At 50.9% G+C, this 17260-nt stretch overlaps 1 protein-coding gene across 4 annotated transcripts in view; it reads left to right on the forward strand.

The window, feature by feature from the left end:
* The window catches only part of Pdzd2 (PDZ domain containing 2), a 374195-nt gene that overhangs the window by 348904 nt on the left and 8031 nt on the right, over positions 1 to 17260 (forward strand). For all 4 annotated transcript variants that reach the window (XM_005386151.2, XM_005386153.2, XM_013514972.1 and 1 more), the window contains 5 exons: positions 1147 to 5098; positions 5864 to 5981; positions 9856 to 9957; positions 10969 to 11239; positions 12969 to 13103. In XM_005386151.2, coding sequence (XP_005386208.1) covers positions 1147 to 5098; positions 5864 to 5981; positions 9856 to 9957; positions 10969 to 11239; positions 12969 to 13103 — 4578 coding nt within the window. The remainder of the gene's footprint in view (positions 1 to 1146; positions 5099 to 5863; positions 5982 to 9855; positions 9958 to 10968; positions 11240 to 12968; positions 13104 to 17260) is intronic.

A 17260-nucleotide genomic window follows, 5' to 3' on the forward strand; every position in this document is an offset into this window, starting at 1 on the left:
CCTCCTCCTCTCCCTCCTCCTCCTCTCCCTCTCCCTCCTCCTCTCCCTCTTCCTCCTCCTCTCCCTCCTCCTCCTCTCCCTCCTCCTCTTCTCCCTCTCCCTCTTCCTCCTCTCCCTCTTCCTCCTTCTCTCCCTCTTCCTCCTCTCCCTCCTCCTCCTCTCCCTCCTCCTCCTCTCCCTCCTCTTCTCCCTCTTCTTCCTCTCCCTCCTCCTCCCCTCCCTCCTCCTCTTCCTCTCCCTCCTCTTCTTCTCCCTCCCCCTCTCCCTCTTCCTCTCCTTCCTCTTCCTCTCCCTCCTCCTCTTCTCCCTGCTCCTCTTCTCCCTCCTCCTCCTCTCCCTCTTCCTCCTCTCCTTCTTTCTCTTCTCCCTCCTCCTCCCCCTCCTCTGCCTTCTCCTCCTCTCCCCCCTCCTCCTCCCCCTCCTCTCCCTTCTCCTCCTCTCCCCCCTCATCTTCTCCCTCCTCCTCTCCCCCTCCCTCCTCTTCCTCTCCCTCCTCCTCCTCTCCCTCACACACTCAAGCCTGCACAACCCAGGGAGGCTCCCTGGAGTAGCCTGGGCTTCCAGCTGTGCTCCTCAAGCCTCATCACAGCAGAGCTGAGCTCTGTGCAGACGTAGATCCCATCTGTAGCGCTCGGCTCATTGTCCCGGGTCGGTCTCCTCTCCTGAAGCCACTTAAGTACCAACTTAGACTATTTTACACTGATCTGGCTAAACCCACCCACCTGGGCTGCGTGAGACGAGACCTCCTGAGTCCGTGCCAAACCCAAGGAACCAGACAGGCAGTAGCCTCGCTCCTCCTGCGGTGGCTTCTGCTGCTGGTGAGCAAACCCTGCAAAGAAACCCAAGAAGCACGGGGGTTCTGGTGGCCCCCACCCTTAAAAGCCACTGCGAGAAGCGGGTGGCTTGCGCCCTCCTCCCACCGGCTAGAATGAGTTATTTTAGGGCGATTAAAGCAGGGTGGTGTTTGTTAAATGTGAGTGCTCTGTAATTTGAGAGACAAAAACAGAAAGACAAGAAGGCCCACATGTAGGCTGTGGAATGTCGTCCTGACAAAGAAAAATACTGGGGTTGTTTATAATTTTTTACACATCCCAAGGTTCCTGTTTTCTCTCCTACCACTCCACCTTTTGTATATTCTCCCCACAGGACCGGACAGCTCCCTGGCCCTCCTCCCTTCCCCAGGAAAGAAGGGAGCTGCTCCTCCTCACCCCCGCACGGTCTCCACAGACACAGGGCAAGTCAGCCGGCCCGAGAGCCCCAGCCAGCCCGCCTCATGCAGGGCCCGCGAGCCCGAGTCCCAGGGTGGCTCTGTGGTGAGGCTGCCCGGCGAGTGCCCCCCATCCGCAGTGGGGACAGCAGCGGCTCCTCTTGACCTCAGCAAGACCCAGGCTGCACCAGGAGCCCGCTCGCCAGACGACACCATGAAAGTGGCCGCCCCCAGGGGCGCAGGACCAGGGTCTGAGGGAGCCGCTCCAGCCAGCACTGTCCTGCCACCAGACCCCCACGCTTCCCAGGAGGGGAGTCAAGGAGCTCCAAGTGACCACAGGCAGGCCTCTGCGGTGACCGGAGTCTGCGCGCCTCACAGCTCCCAGCAGGCTGCTCTGCTCCGGGGCCCAGATTTTCTGTCTGCGAGCCCCTCCCTGCCAGCGTCCACTGACAGGATCAAAGACACATGTGACGGTGTCTCGGGGCACTGCTGCCCGTCTGGGAGCACGGGGAGCCCCGTGACAGACATCGACAGCTTCATTGAGGAATCAGAGGCTCCTGCAGCCACGCTCCAGTCTCCCCTGAAGGGGGATTGTGGAGGTCATGAGGGCAGCTGTCAGAGTTGGCCGCTGGTGGGGGCCGCAGGTGGCAGTGCCCACCTTGCCCGGCCAGTCATGGGCACCCAGACACCCTCCCCAAAGAAGGCCTGGGGTACGGGTCCACCTGCGGCGCCACAGTGGGCCTCCCAGCCTTCAGTTCTGGACTCCATTCACCCTGACAGACACTTTACTGTGAACAAAAACTTTCTGAGCAGCTACTCTAGAAATCTTAGCAGTTTTCCTGAGGACAGTGTTTCCCTGTCAGGCCCGGGCCACAGCACAGAGCCCTCTCTCTCATCCATGTATGGCGACGCTGAGGACTCATCTTCTGACCCAGAGTCACTCTCTGAAGCTGCACAAGCTTCTACCAGATCCAGCTGGTCACCCCCTCGTCCACATGGGGCTTCTCAGAAGGAAGACCCCGCAGAGTCTGAGGAAGAGCAAATTGAAATTTGTTGCACAGATGGTTGCCCCAGTCTCCCCTCAGCAAACACCCGTCCTCCCACGCAGGCTACGCCCTGCCCTGCTTCAGCCAGAGTTCTGCCACTGCAGCACAGTGCCCAGAGTGAGTCCACGGACAGCCCCTGTGAGAAAGCCTCCTTCCTGCCAAGAGCCTCATGCACTTCCATCCCAAACTCTCCCCGGCCACCCTCACTCCTGGATATAAGCATCCAGGAGCAGGAAACTCCTGCAGACGTAAGTGCTTCGCAGAACCACGGGTCCTTGTGTGCCGAGGACACTGTGGGAGTCCCCAGAGCTAGCTCAGCCCTGGACAGCAGCCCGCCCTCTATGGCCACCAGGCACTGTCACGACCTACCAGTCACACTCAGCTCCCCCAGCATGATGAATGGCTTGGAACGTAACCTGCTGGATGACAAAACCCCAGGTAAGCAAGAAACAAATGCTATTGCAATGGAAACCGTGTACTCCTTTGGCACAGCTGTCCCTAAGAATGGAGAGTCGGTTCTGGCAAATCTACACATCTCTGAAAGTCAAGACTTGGATGACTTGTTACAGAAACCCAAAATGATCTCTAAGAGGCCCATCATGGCCTGGTTGAAAGAAATAAATAAGAATAACTTCAGTACCCATGTACAGAGCAAAACTGAGATGGAGCCCTGCACGCCACCCTCCAGGAGTCCTGACTCCAAAATCCAGGTGTTAAACTCAAGCCACAAAAAGGGGGTTGCTATGCCCTGTAGCCCTCCTCCGCTGAAAGTCAGTCCTGAGAATAAGGACTCACCTAAAAAGGGTTCGGTGGAAGCACTTTTGAGTAACTGTCAGAAAGCCAAGTGTGGCCCTAAGCTAAAGAGACTCAGCATCAAAAGTAAAAGCAAAGTTGCCTGTGAGGTCGCTGCTTCGAACTCTGCTAAGGCCGCCGGGGTGGATCACAGGAAGTCCTTCGTTTCCCCCCAGACCTCACACAGGACGCTTCCTAAGGGAGCATCACACCGGCTCCACACAGCTGACCATGAGGAACCTGACAGAAACACCACAGACGCCCCCAGGTCTCCCCAGGACATGCTGGAGAGCAAGCCCCCGCTGGCTGCCTCTGCTTCGCTGAAATCCTCGGCATCGGACACAAGCCTCCGATCGGCCCCTTCACCCCTGACCTCCCCCAAGCCTCTTCCCGAGCCAGGTACATGTAGTAGGTTCCACGCGGCCGTCCACTCAGCAGCCAGCCGAGGCTGCTCTGCTACCCCCCGACCCCCTCGGGGTGCCAGTGCAGACTCTGGGCCCTTGAGTCCCACAGCCTTGGGGCGCAGCGTGTCCTTGGCAGGGATCAGACAGGGAGAGCAGCACACGTCCAGCCAAAGGGACTCGGCATCAGAAGTCCAGCCCAGGGGCAATGGTGAAAAAGGCAGCAGAAGGCTTGTCTGTGATCCCCTAGAAAGAACAAACCAGCTGAAAATAGTAGAGATTTCTTCTGAAAGAATGCCAAAGAATGCATGTGGTGACAAGCCAGCTTTAAGTGACAGACAGGGAGGGTTCTCGGCCCAGAGGCACTGTCAGGAGAAGAGTGAAATCAGATCCCACCAGTCAGTGGAACTGTCCCCAAATTACGCATCCTCAGTCATGTCTCATGCCTCTCCGGTGGAGCAGGAAACGCAGCGATCATTCTGTGTTGCCAAACTGGCTTCCTCCTCCTCCCCTCAACCGCCTGCTAAAAAACCAGCTTCCCCCCAGGGAGGACCAAGCCAGACATCAGACTCCCTAGCAGTGCCCGGGAATGGGACTCCAGCGGGCCCTCCAGGGGAGGACGCTCCCTGCTTCACACCTCGGCCGGCCACCAGGACCTACTCCATGCCAGCCCAGTTCTCAAGCCATTTCGGACGGGAGGGCCTTGCCCCACACAGCCCAGGTCGCTCTCCCCGGGACAGCCAGGTGCCTGGGAAGAGCAGTGGTCACCCTCTGGAGGCAAAGGCACCCAAAGGTGGCGTTCTGGGCCTGCCTAATGGACAGGGTGTATACAGCGTGAAGCCCCTGCTGGAAACGTCAAGGAACCTCCAAACCTCGGGCGAAGGAGATGTCGCCGTGGCCCAGGAGACAAGCTGCCCCTTCGCAGACAAAGTCAAAGTCACCAGGAGGCATTACTACTACGAGCAGAACTGGCCCCTCGAATCTACCTCATTCTTTTCTGTGAAGCAAAGGATCAAGTCCTTTGAGAACCTGGCCAATTCTGACCGGCCCACAGCGAAGGCTGGGGTGTCCCCGTTTTTGTCGGTGAGCACCAAGCCTCCCATTGGCAGACGGTCTTCTGGAAACATCACCTCTGGGAGCCTCTGCCACGCCAGTGACGCCGCCGCGAGGTCACTGAGGCGCAGCCTGAGCTCCTGCAGCGAAAGCCAAAGCGAAGCCAGTGCCCTTCTCCCGCAAATGACCAAGTCCCCGTCGAGCACGATGCTGGTAGTTTCCCGGCAGAATCCACCAGAGACCGTCAGCAAGGCTTCCCATTCGAACCAAAAGAAATCCCTGGTTCCTCTGGGAATTCCCGCCCCAACAGTGACCCCGCCCTCTCCCACCAGGAAGAGTAAGTCCTCGGTGCGCCACACGCAGCCCTCCCCTGTGTCCCGCTCCAAGCTGCAGGAGCTGAGGGCACTGAGCATGCCTGATCTGGACAAGCTCTGTGGGGGCGAGGACTACCCTGCAGGGCCCGCTGCTGTCATCTTCAAAACCCAGCTGGAGATTGTCCCCAGGAGGTCGTGCAGCGGCCCCCTGGCAGGAGCCAGTGCGGCCAGCGAAGGGACTGCACCCGCCCGGGACCTGCCTTCCGGGAAAAGCTGGTCCGTTAAGTAAGTCTCTGCCCTTCTTTTTATTTAAATATACTTGCTTTATTTTGGAGTAGTTTTAGGTGAAATGTTCCAAAGGAAATACAAAGAGCTCCCACACGCCTAGCTCTTCCCAAAGTTAACATCTTACAGAACCATGGGCCACTGGTGAAAAGTAAGACATTAACACTGAGCGATCCTAGTCACCAAACCACAGACTCCACTCTGCTCGCAGGGAGTAAATTCCACGGATGTCCGCTCTCTAGTTCAGGATCTTAACCAGAGTACCACAGCGCACTGACCCCTCCGTGTTCAGCATCCTTAGGAAACACAGCGCCTACAGGGAAGCGTGTTTGCCCAGACGTTGCCGGAGCAGCGCGTCCTACAGGACGTGGCACCAAAAAGCGGGGAGGCCACAAGGAAGGGACGGCTGCCGTGCACAGAGGGGCCCGGGCTTCCCAAAGCAACGGGAGTTAAGCGGGAGGCTTCTGCTGCTGTTTCAAGTGTTTCCCTTGAGCCGGTGCTGAGCCTGGGCTCCGCTAAGCGCCTGCACAGGCCCTGCCATCCTCGAGGGCCTCGCGGGGGCACTTCCCACGCAGCTGCTGACGGAGCCCGCCCCCGGGCGCCCTTCCGGTCCTCCAGTTAGTCTAGAGTGGGAGTTAGCGCTGAAAGCAAGCACAAAATCAGGAAATACCTGCAATCTAATTGAAAGATCGTCTCAAATCTATCCTTAGAGAAAGGAGCAATTAGTTTTTCCTTTAATATTCTTCACATGTATGTGTTACTTAGTTTAGATCAACTTCTCGTCTCAGCGGAGGACCAGCAGAGATTACAGGCCGTTTTAGAGTCCGTGGGGTCGAAATCTACCATCCTTACTCTCCTTCAGGAAGCGAAAGCACAATCCGAGGTGAGTGACACGCTGAAAACTCAGGAAGATGAAAATCAGCAGCGCCCAGGAGCGCAACACCCGCTGCGCCGGCCCAGGAGTCCTGCAGCTCCTTTGCCAGCTTCCAGCAGAAGCTAGAGCCTTCCTTGGGTGTGTAGGTGCCAGACTGGTGCTGATACGGTTTTAAAACTCTCCAGAAGCAACCAGTCACCACCCTCCCACATCTGGAGCTCATGTGCTGAGGGTCCTCTGAGCAGAACTAGGAAATGTTCGGGTAGGACCACAAGTACCTCGCTCCACCTGAGTGTGGACATAAACTAGTGAATGGCGCCACCTGCTGGTGAACAAAGAGTTACAGCGGTGTAGCTGTGCTTGTATAGGAGTTGCTGAGCCCCAAAGTAGAAATTAGTAATTACAAAATGTTTTTAAAATTTTTTATTTTATGAAAAAATAAAACAGAATTTCATAACAAAATAGTGAGAGATAACACAAGATAAGTTTTAAATGAATCAGGTATGGCGTAACAACAAAAGAATGTATAGATTCACATCTAGAACAAAAATCTCTCGAGTAAGATTTTGAGGACTCTTCACAGAAATTTAAACCTTAGCCAGGTGTGGTGGTGCAAGCTTATAATCCCAGCACTCTGGGAGGCCTAGGCAGGAAGATCATGAGTTTGAGCCCAGGCTGGGCAACTTAGCCACTTAACGAGACCCTGTCTCAAAATAAAAATTAAAAAGGGCTGGGGGTGTGGCTCACTGCAGAAGGCCTGGGTTCAACACCCAGTGAAAAGGAGGAAGAAGGGAGGACGGAGGATTCTGAACCCTAATACAGTGGACCCTCAACTTACAACTGGCGTGACATACAAACAACTTGCCTTATGACCAGAATTTTAGTTTGAACTTAGAACCAAAGTCTTTAGTTATGACCAAATGCTGGATGCTTGTGCTTCCAGATGGTCTCAGATACAGATTTAACCCTTAAAGAGTTCTGGAAGGAACATGACAACATCCTTTCCTGCGTGGGGTTGGGAAATCCTGGGCCAGTGTCTCCCTGGGACACTGACACCTGCTGTGTACAGAGTCCTCGAAGGCTGTGTGCAGGGGAGCTGAGCCTTCAACTGACAACCTGAGTAACAGCCAGCCCTTGGGAAGGCATTGAGTTCATGAGTTAAGAGTCCACTATCGATGTGTATTTAGAGAAAAAAAATCAAAAGTGAATGATGTTTTTCAAACTGGTAACACTGGTGATATGCCCGGGTTAGTAACGTCACTCACAAACACTATTTGAGAAATTCAGATGTTACCTGGAGGGAAATATTTGTATTTTCTCAGCCAAGGATCAGCCTTGGCATCTAATAAGCTGCCCGAGGAGGCGAGGAGAAAGAGTGGGCAGAGGAGACCCTTAATTCCCTCTCCCTTCGCATCCCCAGCCCAGTGCTTTGGGGCCGAGCTACTCAGAAGCACCTGACGTCAAGACCTCTCACTTCCAGCCCAAGGGCCCAGGCCACCATCTCCTTGTCTCCTCCAGCGCACTGCTGCAGTGGGGCAGGAGCTCATGCAAGCAGGGCTCCCTTGGGATCTCTGGTCACAGTGGCGCCAATGCAGTCACGCTCTGCCAGCCCCCCTCGCCTCCAGACTTTTTACAGCGTTAGATAAAACATCGAGGAAAACCAGAAAGTCTCAGCCAACCTCATACACGAGGTGCACATTTTCAGGCCCCAGAAACAGTGATGAGTTTCCTGCGGACAGGACACACCAAGTGCTGCCCGGACGTCTGGGGCCTCCCTGGCCCTGGTGTACCATTCACCCCCAGACAGGTGTTGTAACCAGTTAAAGACCATCCTGCTTCGGCAGAGTGCAGCTTGTCTCTGTCTTGCCCTCTTACTGCCTTCCGCTGATTTCAGACATGGTGAGGAGAGAGACCCGTACTCTGCTATCTTCATGCTAGCGGTTCTCTGCCTTGCTTTGGCCTAGTGAGTATGGTTTGCAGGTACCAAAGCTAGAACTGCACAAAACTGTTTTCTGTGGCCTCCTGGCAGTGAGAGATTCAAAGCCAAAAATGAGCCCTGGTCTGATTTAAGCACACTCAAGCCTTGGAGATCGCTTGATGGGTCAGCCGGTTTCCTAGATGTTATGCCAAGCTTCTCGGGCAAAATTTGACCTGAAAGTCAGCTGCTGGTGCCCTTGTTTCTTCAACATTAGAAAAAAATTCAAGTCCCGGAACTCTGGGAGGCTGAGGCAGGAGGATCAAATCAAGGCCAACCTAGGCTACATAGCAAATTCAAGGCCAGCCTGGAATATAGCAAGACCCTGTCTCAAAAAGGGAAAAGCAGTTACAATGTTGGTAGCAACATGTCCTGTCGTGCAGGAGAGTCCCATTTTCATATATCATGTGATCAAATAGGTATTTAAATACCTAAGTATTGAAATGTCTGCACCAAACATTGCCTTCCAGAAGCTGCACAAAGATCTTTTCCCAGGCCACGTGTTTCAGGTTTTGTTTACAAAGTCTGCTGACCGCCCTCTGCCCTGAGCTGCACCTGAGCACATGTATGGTTGAAGGTGCCCTTACAGTATCACCCAGCGCCTCAACAGTGGTACATGGACCCTTGTTTGAGGGAACTTTTTTAGAAAGGTATAAAATGCTTGGAAGCCGGGTGTGGTGGTGCATGCCTGTAATCCCTGCACTCAGGAGGCTGAGGCAGGATGATCATTGCAAGTTCAAGACCAGCCTGTGCTACAAAGTGAGCTCAAGGCCAGCCTGAACTGCACAGTGAGACCCTGTCTCAAAAAGACAAAAAGTAGTAATAATAAAATGCTTGGAAATGAGTCCTTGAGACTTACTAATAGGCTCAAATACTTCTCCTGCCGGGGTCCCTCCTTGAGTATTATGGAGGTGCTGTCCCCTTCTGTCATTCCATTGCCTCTCGCCAAAGAGTCTTCATGGCTTGTTGGCAGGCTGTTCTTCTAGAGTGTTCGGGACACTGTGGAGTAGGGGCTTGTCAGTCCCTCCGTGGGAAGCGGAGGGATGCAGAACTTAATCGTCTCTAGTGTGTGGGTAAAGTTAAATTCGGAATTAGCCCATCTGAAATTTTTATTTTAAAGTCTTTTATTCCAAGATGTCTTTGCTTCCAACAAGACAGTCTTCTGTTCCTTAACCCTAAGACACTATTAAAAAGATCCTAGTCCCAATTTAGGCTGGCAATTCATTTCAAATACTTTATATTTTTAACATACTGCACACATTATGATGGCCAGTTAATTAATTGCACCCAAACCCATAACCTGGACACAAGGAAGTGGGAATCGAAAGCAGATGGCTTCAGTGTGCTTTCACCGGGATCTTGGCGCTTAGCGTTTTGCAGTTGTGGAGACTGGTTTGGCTACCCTGTGGACGCAGAGTTACAGAAGGAATCCCCCTTGGAGGTTAAGCTGCGTGCTCTGATCCTATGTAGGACGGCGGTGTGGTGCCTCGCGTGGTTTGAGGATGTAGGCATTTCTAAGAGCTCCCTGCCCGACCTGGCTCGTGCGCTTCTCCCACAGGGCTGCACCCTCACACCTGCCATTCGTGTACCACCCAGCAGGGCGCAGGATGGCTGAGCCGGGGCTCCACCGACGTTTCTGTGAGAGCCAGTCACTGGGAGGGAATAGGTCAGTTTCTCACTCTTTTTGGTTTGGTTTGGTTTTTGGTTTTTTTGAGACAGGGTCTCTCTATGTACTTCAGGCCGGCTTTGAACTCACTATGTAGCCCAAGCTGGCCTCAAATTCACGGGGATCCTCCTGCCTCCACCTCCTGAGTGCTGGGATGCCAGGCATGTGCCACCCCCAGCTCAGAACTTCTCACTTTTGACATAAGGAATGTGTGGTAATTTTTTCCTGTTTCTCCTTTCTAGAATAAAGAAGATGTTTGCTTCGTAGTGTTGAATAAAAAAGAAGGCTCAGGTCTGGGATTCAGTGTGGTAGGAGGGACAGATGTGGACCTGAAACCAGTCATGGTAAGTGACAGTGTCATTAGGCTTCTAGAAATCACTCCTTAAGCAGCTACAGAATTGGATCAGGACATGAATTCCAATCAGAGCATTCAATGACTACTGGGTTTTATTCCTGTAACAACACAGTAGTAAAATTTGGGCAAAAATGAGCATTCTGGGGATATTAAGTGTTGGGGCTCTTAGGGGGCATGGGGGTTGGTTGGGGGGTTGTTTGTTTTGTTATAGAGGATTAAAACCCAGGGGAACTGTACCACTGAGCTACATCTCCAGCTCCGGTTGTTTCTGAGACAGCCTTACTACATAGTCCAGTGTGGCCTTGAACTCGCCATGTAGCTCTGACTTCAGCGTCCCGAGTGCTGGAACTACAGGTGTTCACCACCACACCTGGCCCCCAGCCTGTCTATGTTTTGAGACAAGGTCTCAGTAAGTTGCCCGTGTTGGCCTCGAACTTGTGGTCCTCTTGCCCTAGCCTCCTGAGTAGCTGGGATTACAGGCATGCACCACCACAACCAGCAACATGAGCAATTTTAACTCACGGCTGACATGATATAAGCCAAATGCCAGTATGTATAGACATAATATCTATCCTCTTATAATCTGGCTAAATATCTTATTTAAGCACTAGAAAAATGAGAATCAACTGACCAAACTTGCATTTACTTATAAAATTATTTCTTTCACAAGAACAATAACAAAATCTTTATCATGCCAAGGCCTTGAGATCACTTAGAAGGCCATCTCCATCAGAAAAGGGCAGGCTTCACTCATCTGGCTTGCTGTCACCCAGTGCATGCCAGGCACACAGTAAGCCCTAACAAATTACGTGAAAATATGGAGATGCTGGTGTTGACATCTGTCACCCCGCCTCCCATACTGAGTACCTGTCATTAAAAAAGCAAGGATCTGTTTGATTAGGAAACTTAGACTGAGACCATTAAGCCACTGAAGAATGCAGTGACTCTTGCCGATGCTGGGGGCCGTAAATGGATTTAGCACTCACTTTCTTTGCCTCAGATCCACAGGTTGTTTTCTCAGGGGATGGCTTCTCAGGAAGGGACTGTGAGCCAAGGGGACTTCCTTCTGTCTGTCAACGGTGCCTCGCTGGCCAGCTTGGCCCAGGGAGACGTCCTGAAGGCTCTGCATCAGGCACAGCTGCACAAGCAGGTCCTCCTGGTCATCAAGAAAGGGAGCAACCAGCCCAGGAACCCCAGCAGGCAGGAGCCTCCCGTGGCCCATGGAAAGGGTTCACTAGCCAAAAAGACCAGCTCGCAGGAGCCTGGAACCGGTAAGACAGCAGTGTAACAACCAGCTGGGTATAAGCAGCTCATGGGTCCCAGATAGACACAAGAGAAAAGAATGGCTAATTCATGGGTCAGAAAAATTAAATGTGGTGAAGTCTAGTGTTTTGGGATGCTTCTTGCAAAAGCAGTGTTACAAATAAATTCTTAAAAGCCCACAGTACTTAAAGCTATACTGTTGGGAGATTTTAAATAACTGCCTGGCAACTTCTCTAAGTCTCCTAAGAAGCAAGCCCTTTCCTACTTACACCTTGTTAGGACGTAGGTGGCTGGTAAGTAAAACAAGGAACTCTTGTCATAGGGAAAACAACCTTGATGGAGAAATTCCAGCCTGAGAGGTATCCTGGGAAAAGATGAAGTCGGACTCTCCCATTTTAGAAGAATTTAGGAGATGAAGGGACAGACATCTTTTTGTGTTTGAAAACAAGGACCGTGGCCTTCCGCAGTAAAGAGCTTGCTAGACAAGGGCTCCGATACAGGTTTTCTCCGTGGCCTCCATGACGGACTGCTTGGAGCCTCAACACCAGAGGGTTCATCCCCAGTGCACAGGCTGATGACGGCCTTGGGACTAGCACCGCAGCAGGCCTCTGAAGTGCTGGGATTACAGTAGAAACCCTGATGTCCAGGAAATTTCCCTGCTAAATTAGAGACACTGAGTAGTGGAGACCAGCATCAACCCCTTTGTAAAGCTCCCAGATGATGCAGGAGGCCGCCACAGTTGAGCGCCCTTGTGTAACAGGCCTTTTTCCGTCCAATAGCAAGTCACCTATTAAAAAGCATGCCGCTCCTGGTATTACTATTTCTCTGACTGTGTGGATTCACTTTCTTTAAACCACAATGACAGACTGATCTTTATGTTCAGAGGCGATGATGGTCACCCAGCCTCAACTCTAGGAAATATGTTCAGTGTGCAGTTTGTTGCTTCTGCGGGCCTTCCTCTGCCTCCCAAGCAACTAAGTGCGCCTTTCCACACAGCTCTAACATTCTTGGCTGGTACAACACAGAAGTCAGGGAAATTAAAAGGCAAATTTACAGTCTATTCAGACCCCAGCCTGGCCTCTCCCAACTCACATGCAGTGGGTGCAAGTTGGTTGCCATGGAGCAAGCATCACCATGGCAACACTTCTCCCCACAGTGGAGCCAGATGCCAATAAAGGCAGCCAGTGTGTGAGGAGGACAACCGTGGCCAGGGGCAGGTCTCCCCCCTGAGAGCACGAAGGCCACGGGGCCTGGGAGGAAGCTCTGCCTGGTCCCGGGTGCTTCCCAGGCAGTCAGGACGCTCTTCCACGATGCTGGCCGCTTTGGTGCTGCTCACTTTGGTACCAGATGGGGACACTCGTCGGCCGCCGTAGCCAGGCTTGGCAGGAAGTCAGATTTGCTCCCTCAGTGTGACTTCCGTCCTCCCTGAGATGTGGACCACCAGAATGTGGAGCTTGACAAGGGCCGTTTGTCTTCTGGAGATTTCTGTTTGGGCATAAAAGATTTTCCATGCCTGCAGAAAAGACTCAAGAATGCAGAGGGTGCAAATGCACCAGGAATGCAGGCAGCCAGGGAGCCCTGTACTGAGCCCACTCTAAGGCTGGCCTGCAGGGTGGAAGCATTTCCTAGAGAGAGGACTCGAGGTGCCAGGGGACTCTGGAGTGCATCTGGGGGCAGCCGGACAGGCGGCATCTGAACAACCCTTTCACGTTTATCTCGATGACATCGTTGCTACAGGGCGAGGTGGAGCTGCTAACGATGCTCTGTGTGTTGAAGTGCTGAAGACCTCAGCGGGGCTGGGGCTGAGTTTGGATGGAGGCAAAGCGTCTGTGTCCGGGGACGGACCCCTGCTCATTAAAAGGGTCTACAAAGGTAATGTCCTAGAAAGCTGTCCACTGCCTCCTGCCTATCTTCTTTCCACGCATGTCTCATGAAAATGAGCGCCTTCCATTTGGAAATCAAGCTTGTTTTTAAAAATGTAAGGAGTTCTTAAGGCTTTGTGTTACACAGGGTTGAATCCATATCTGCCTGTTGTGTTTTACACATATTAGAACTCATGCCCTGTCAGGTAGTAATGGATCATACTTGGCCAGTCAGTCCCAGATCTCACTAACTTAAAACAGTACACTGCAAGATGGCAGGAGGGTCACCACAAGTTCAAGGCCAGCCTAAGCTACACAGCGAGACCCTGTCCCAAAAAAGAAAACAAAGTAGGATGGGAGGTAGATAGGTATTACTCAAATAGTTGGGAATATGAAGTCTCTTCCTCAATGGGGAGCCAAGTAGAGGAGGGGGAAATTTGCAGGCAGAAGTGTAGCATGGGCACCGGAGTCCACGGGAGCAAAACTGAGCAACAGGGCCCAGGGATGCTGTCCACGTGTGCTACGTCTAGAACCTCTCTTGGCGTACCTAGAGCCACCGTCAGCATCCAGTCACCAAGGCCACCTCTGAGACACCTGCCTTGCTCCTACCCAAACCTTCCCTGCTGGTCGTCCGCCCTGGACCTGTGACATCTGGATGAGCTCTGTTCTCACTTGTAGCCAAGTAGAACGTGTCAAGAATAAATCATCCTTCCTGCTGTCTTGGCTGAATTGAAAGATAAATAAATCTCCATGGACTGAAAGTGGAAGTGAGGCCCCAGTGATAAGCTGGGCTGCCAGCCTGTGGTCCAGAAGAAGCAGGGGATGAGCACTGTGTAGTAAAGGCTGGGGCGCAGTGCCCCTCCAGGACCAGCACTGAGCCCCTCCTGAGCTTGGGGGTGACTGGAACCAGGCATCTTGTAGGGGAAAGAGCTGGACTTACTCTTTCCCAGAAAACTGGAGTTGAGTGGGCTGTGCTTTAGAGCTTGGGGGCGGCAGCTGAGACAGGCTGTCTGCACATGGCCACACAGGCGTAACTCGGGTGTCAGGCCCCTAACAGTGCCAGGGTAGAGAGAAGGCTCCACGCTCAGAAAGTTAACCCATTCAGGTAACAGCAGTAAACACTGAGCCACACAAGGGCAAGCGTGAGCAACAGTGCTCGACTGTCGGAGCACTCGCTGGGGACAGCGCTTGGCCTAGAGTGCCTGAGGAGATCCGCTGCCGCAGACCCAGGGAGCAGGGAAGTCCATTAAACTGCTGAAGGAGTACTGTCCAAGAAACAAGACCAAGGGGCCAAGTAAAATGCTTTTTCAAGGGGCTGGGGATTTAGCTCAGCGGCACAGCGCCTGCCTGGCAAGCACAAGGTTGTGAGTTCGATTCCCGGTATCAGGGAAAAAAAAAAGCTTTTTCGAATGTACAGAGACACATCCTCTTAGTGAAAATGAAGTCAAATATATTTAGTAAATGAATTAAAATTTAAAAATAAACTAAATATGAAGGTAGAATATGTAAAAATAGTGATAGTACAGAAGGAATGTTTTAAAATGCACCATAGGGAAGCAAAGATAACTACAAAAGGGTAATTAAGGAGCTCCAGAAGGGAAAAACAAGTTAGAGGATATATTTAGAGAAACCATGACCAAGAATTTTCCACAACTGAAAACATGGTCCAGAGACTGAAAAATTTCATGAAAGGCGAAAAAGCTGAATTTTATAAAAACCCATACCTTGCTGTATCACAATAAAGTTTCAGAATATAAAGAATATGAAAAAAAATATTTTGAGACAGGGTCTTGCTATATAGTTCGGCTAGCCTTGCCCTGGCAGTGATCCTCCTGCCTCAGCCTCCCAAGGGCTGGGATTAACATGCCTAATAAGAAAATTTAAACAACAGAAAATTTATATTGTTCACAACAGTACTGCCATCAGACTGACAATGTGAACACTAAAAGCTAACAGAGTAACACCTCTGGAAGATGGAAAATGCCTGTCAGCCTGAAACATTGTACCCAGCTAAACTCTCATTTAAAGTGGACAGCTAAGTGGAAATACTTTAAGATGTACTCGGGAAGCTGGAGCTGTGCTTGGTCACAGGACACAGCCCAAAAATGTGTCAGAAGGCTATGAGCCCTAGGCCAGGGCTTTGGCCGGCTACAGGAGCACCCAGCTGGGTGGCCCACAGTAGTTGCAGCACTGAGGGAGAAAGAGGCCCAAGATGGATGAGTGTCTTTCAGCTCTGATTCCTGCAAAGCAAAATCCAATGGAAGGAACTTTTGGAGTAGGGGACTTTTTTCCATAGTCCAAGAGCTATCCGCCGGTCATCTTGCTCACGCTTGCCCTCGCATGGTCACTGTATTTACTGCTGTTGACTCGATAGCATGAACTCTGAGCACGGAGCTTTCTCTCTACCTTGGTAGTGCTAAGTCCAGGTGCAGGAGGGCCCTGACACGTGACACGTGCCTGTCTTCTGCTTTCCGCTGTGGCCATGAGGAGTCCTGGGACTGGAACCGAGAGCCTCGTGCATGCTCGGTACTGGGAAACTTCACCTCCATCAAGAACGTGGCCAGAAAGCTCTGGAAACTTTTTGTCAGTGGATTAGGAAAAAGCAGCATCTGTTCCAAAGATGGTGTTTTAAATGTTCTCACAGACAACCCTGAAAGGTTTTGTCTTTTGCAATTTCTTATGCTGGGAATAAAACCAGAGCCTCACACACTTATCACTGACCTACACTCCCAGTCCTAACCCTGCTGTTTCACGCTTGTGAAAAGACATTCAAGGCGAGGCATGGTGGCCCATGCCTGTAATCCCAGCACTAGACAACAAGACCCTGTCTCAAAAAAAAAAAAAGTATAGAATTCTACTAAAGAACTAAAAGAGTAAAAATTCATACTTTTAAAAAAAGGATATTCAAGTCCTTTTGAATATTATATGAAGGTCCCTCCTTCACTCTTTCTGGAGACTAGTGAATATATACAGATTAGAGTTTATCTAAAGAGTTTTTCTCTTTACCTTGTAATATTTGTGGGTTTTTCTGAGACAAGGTCCCACTACATAGCCCAGGCTGTCCTTGGTGAACTTCCTGCCTCCCGAGTGCTGGGATTACAGGCATGTGCTATTTACCTTGTATCGTATAATTTTTTTCTGTTCAGTTTCCTTGTAACTTTTAGCTCAAGCAGCAAAAAAGTAATACACCAATACAGTCGAGCATTCCTAATCTGAAATCCGAAATTTTTTGAGCATATGTTCAGAAAGTTTTAGAATTCAGAGCATTTCGGGTAATTTTGGACTAGGGATGATCAGTTAGTGAAATCTATGCAAATACTCCAAACTTTGAAACATTTCTGTTTCCAAGCACCTTGGATAAGGGATACTCACCCTGCACTAACTTTTTGCAATAGGTCTAATAACAAAAATTTTTTGAATAATGAAAGAACTACAGATCATATTTCCCTTAAACTTTCTTGAAGGTAAGCAATTGTATGTGTGAAAAAATTAGTCAATAGTTATTTTTAACCCCTAGTGAAATACCAACCATCCAGATAACAATTAGAACATTGTTACTAGTGCAGTTATGTGTCTGGACTGCTTTTTAAATGTTTCTCCTTTCCTCCTTTGACAAAATAACTAGGCAGACAAAAAGCTATGATGAAAATAAAAGGTATAAAAATTAAAAATACAGAGGTACAATTTGCCATTACTAGAGAATTCCATCTTCTTTCTGATTAGGAAAAAAAATATGGCTGGGAGTGGTGGCACACAGCTGTAATCCCAGCACTTGGGAGGTTGAGGCAAGAGGACTGCCTAAGAGTTCAAGCCCAGCATGGGCTACAAAGTGTGTTTAAGGCCAGTCTGAACTGCTTAGTGAGACTTGTCTCAAAAAAAAAACCAAAAATATATAAGCTAATCTAACACCATGCTGATATGAATAGTGTACCAAAGTGTCTTGGTTACTTTTTTCTTGCTGCTGGGACAAAATACCTGACGCCCAAAATTAAGGAAGGAAAGGTTTATTTCGCTTACAGTTCGTGGAGGTTTCAGTCCGTACTAGGCATGATTATAAGGCAGAGTGGCACGTGGAAGAGGGCTGCATCTCAGGGCGGCAGCACAGCAAAGCAGCTACCAGGACACACACACCAGGGCGGAATGGGGGAGGAGTGCCCCAAGCACTTC

Source organism: Chinchilla lanigera, unplaced genomic scaffold (genome assembly GCF_000276665.1).
Source record: "Chinchilla lanigera isolate Chin_1 unplaced genomic scaffold, ChiLan1.0 scaffold00025, whole genome shotgun sequence".
NCBI lineage: Eukaryota > Metazoa > Chordata > Mammalia > Rodentia > Chinchillidae > Chinchilla > Chinchilla lanigera.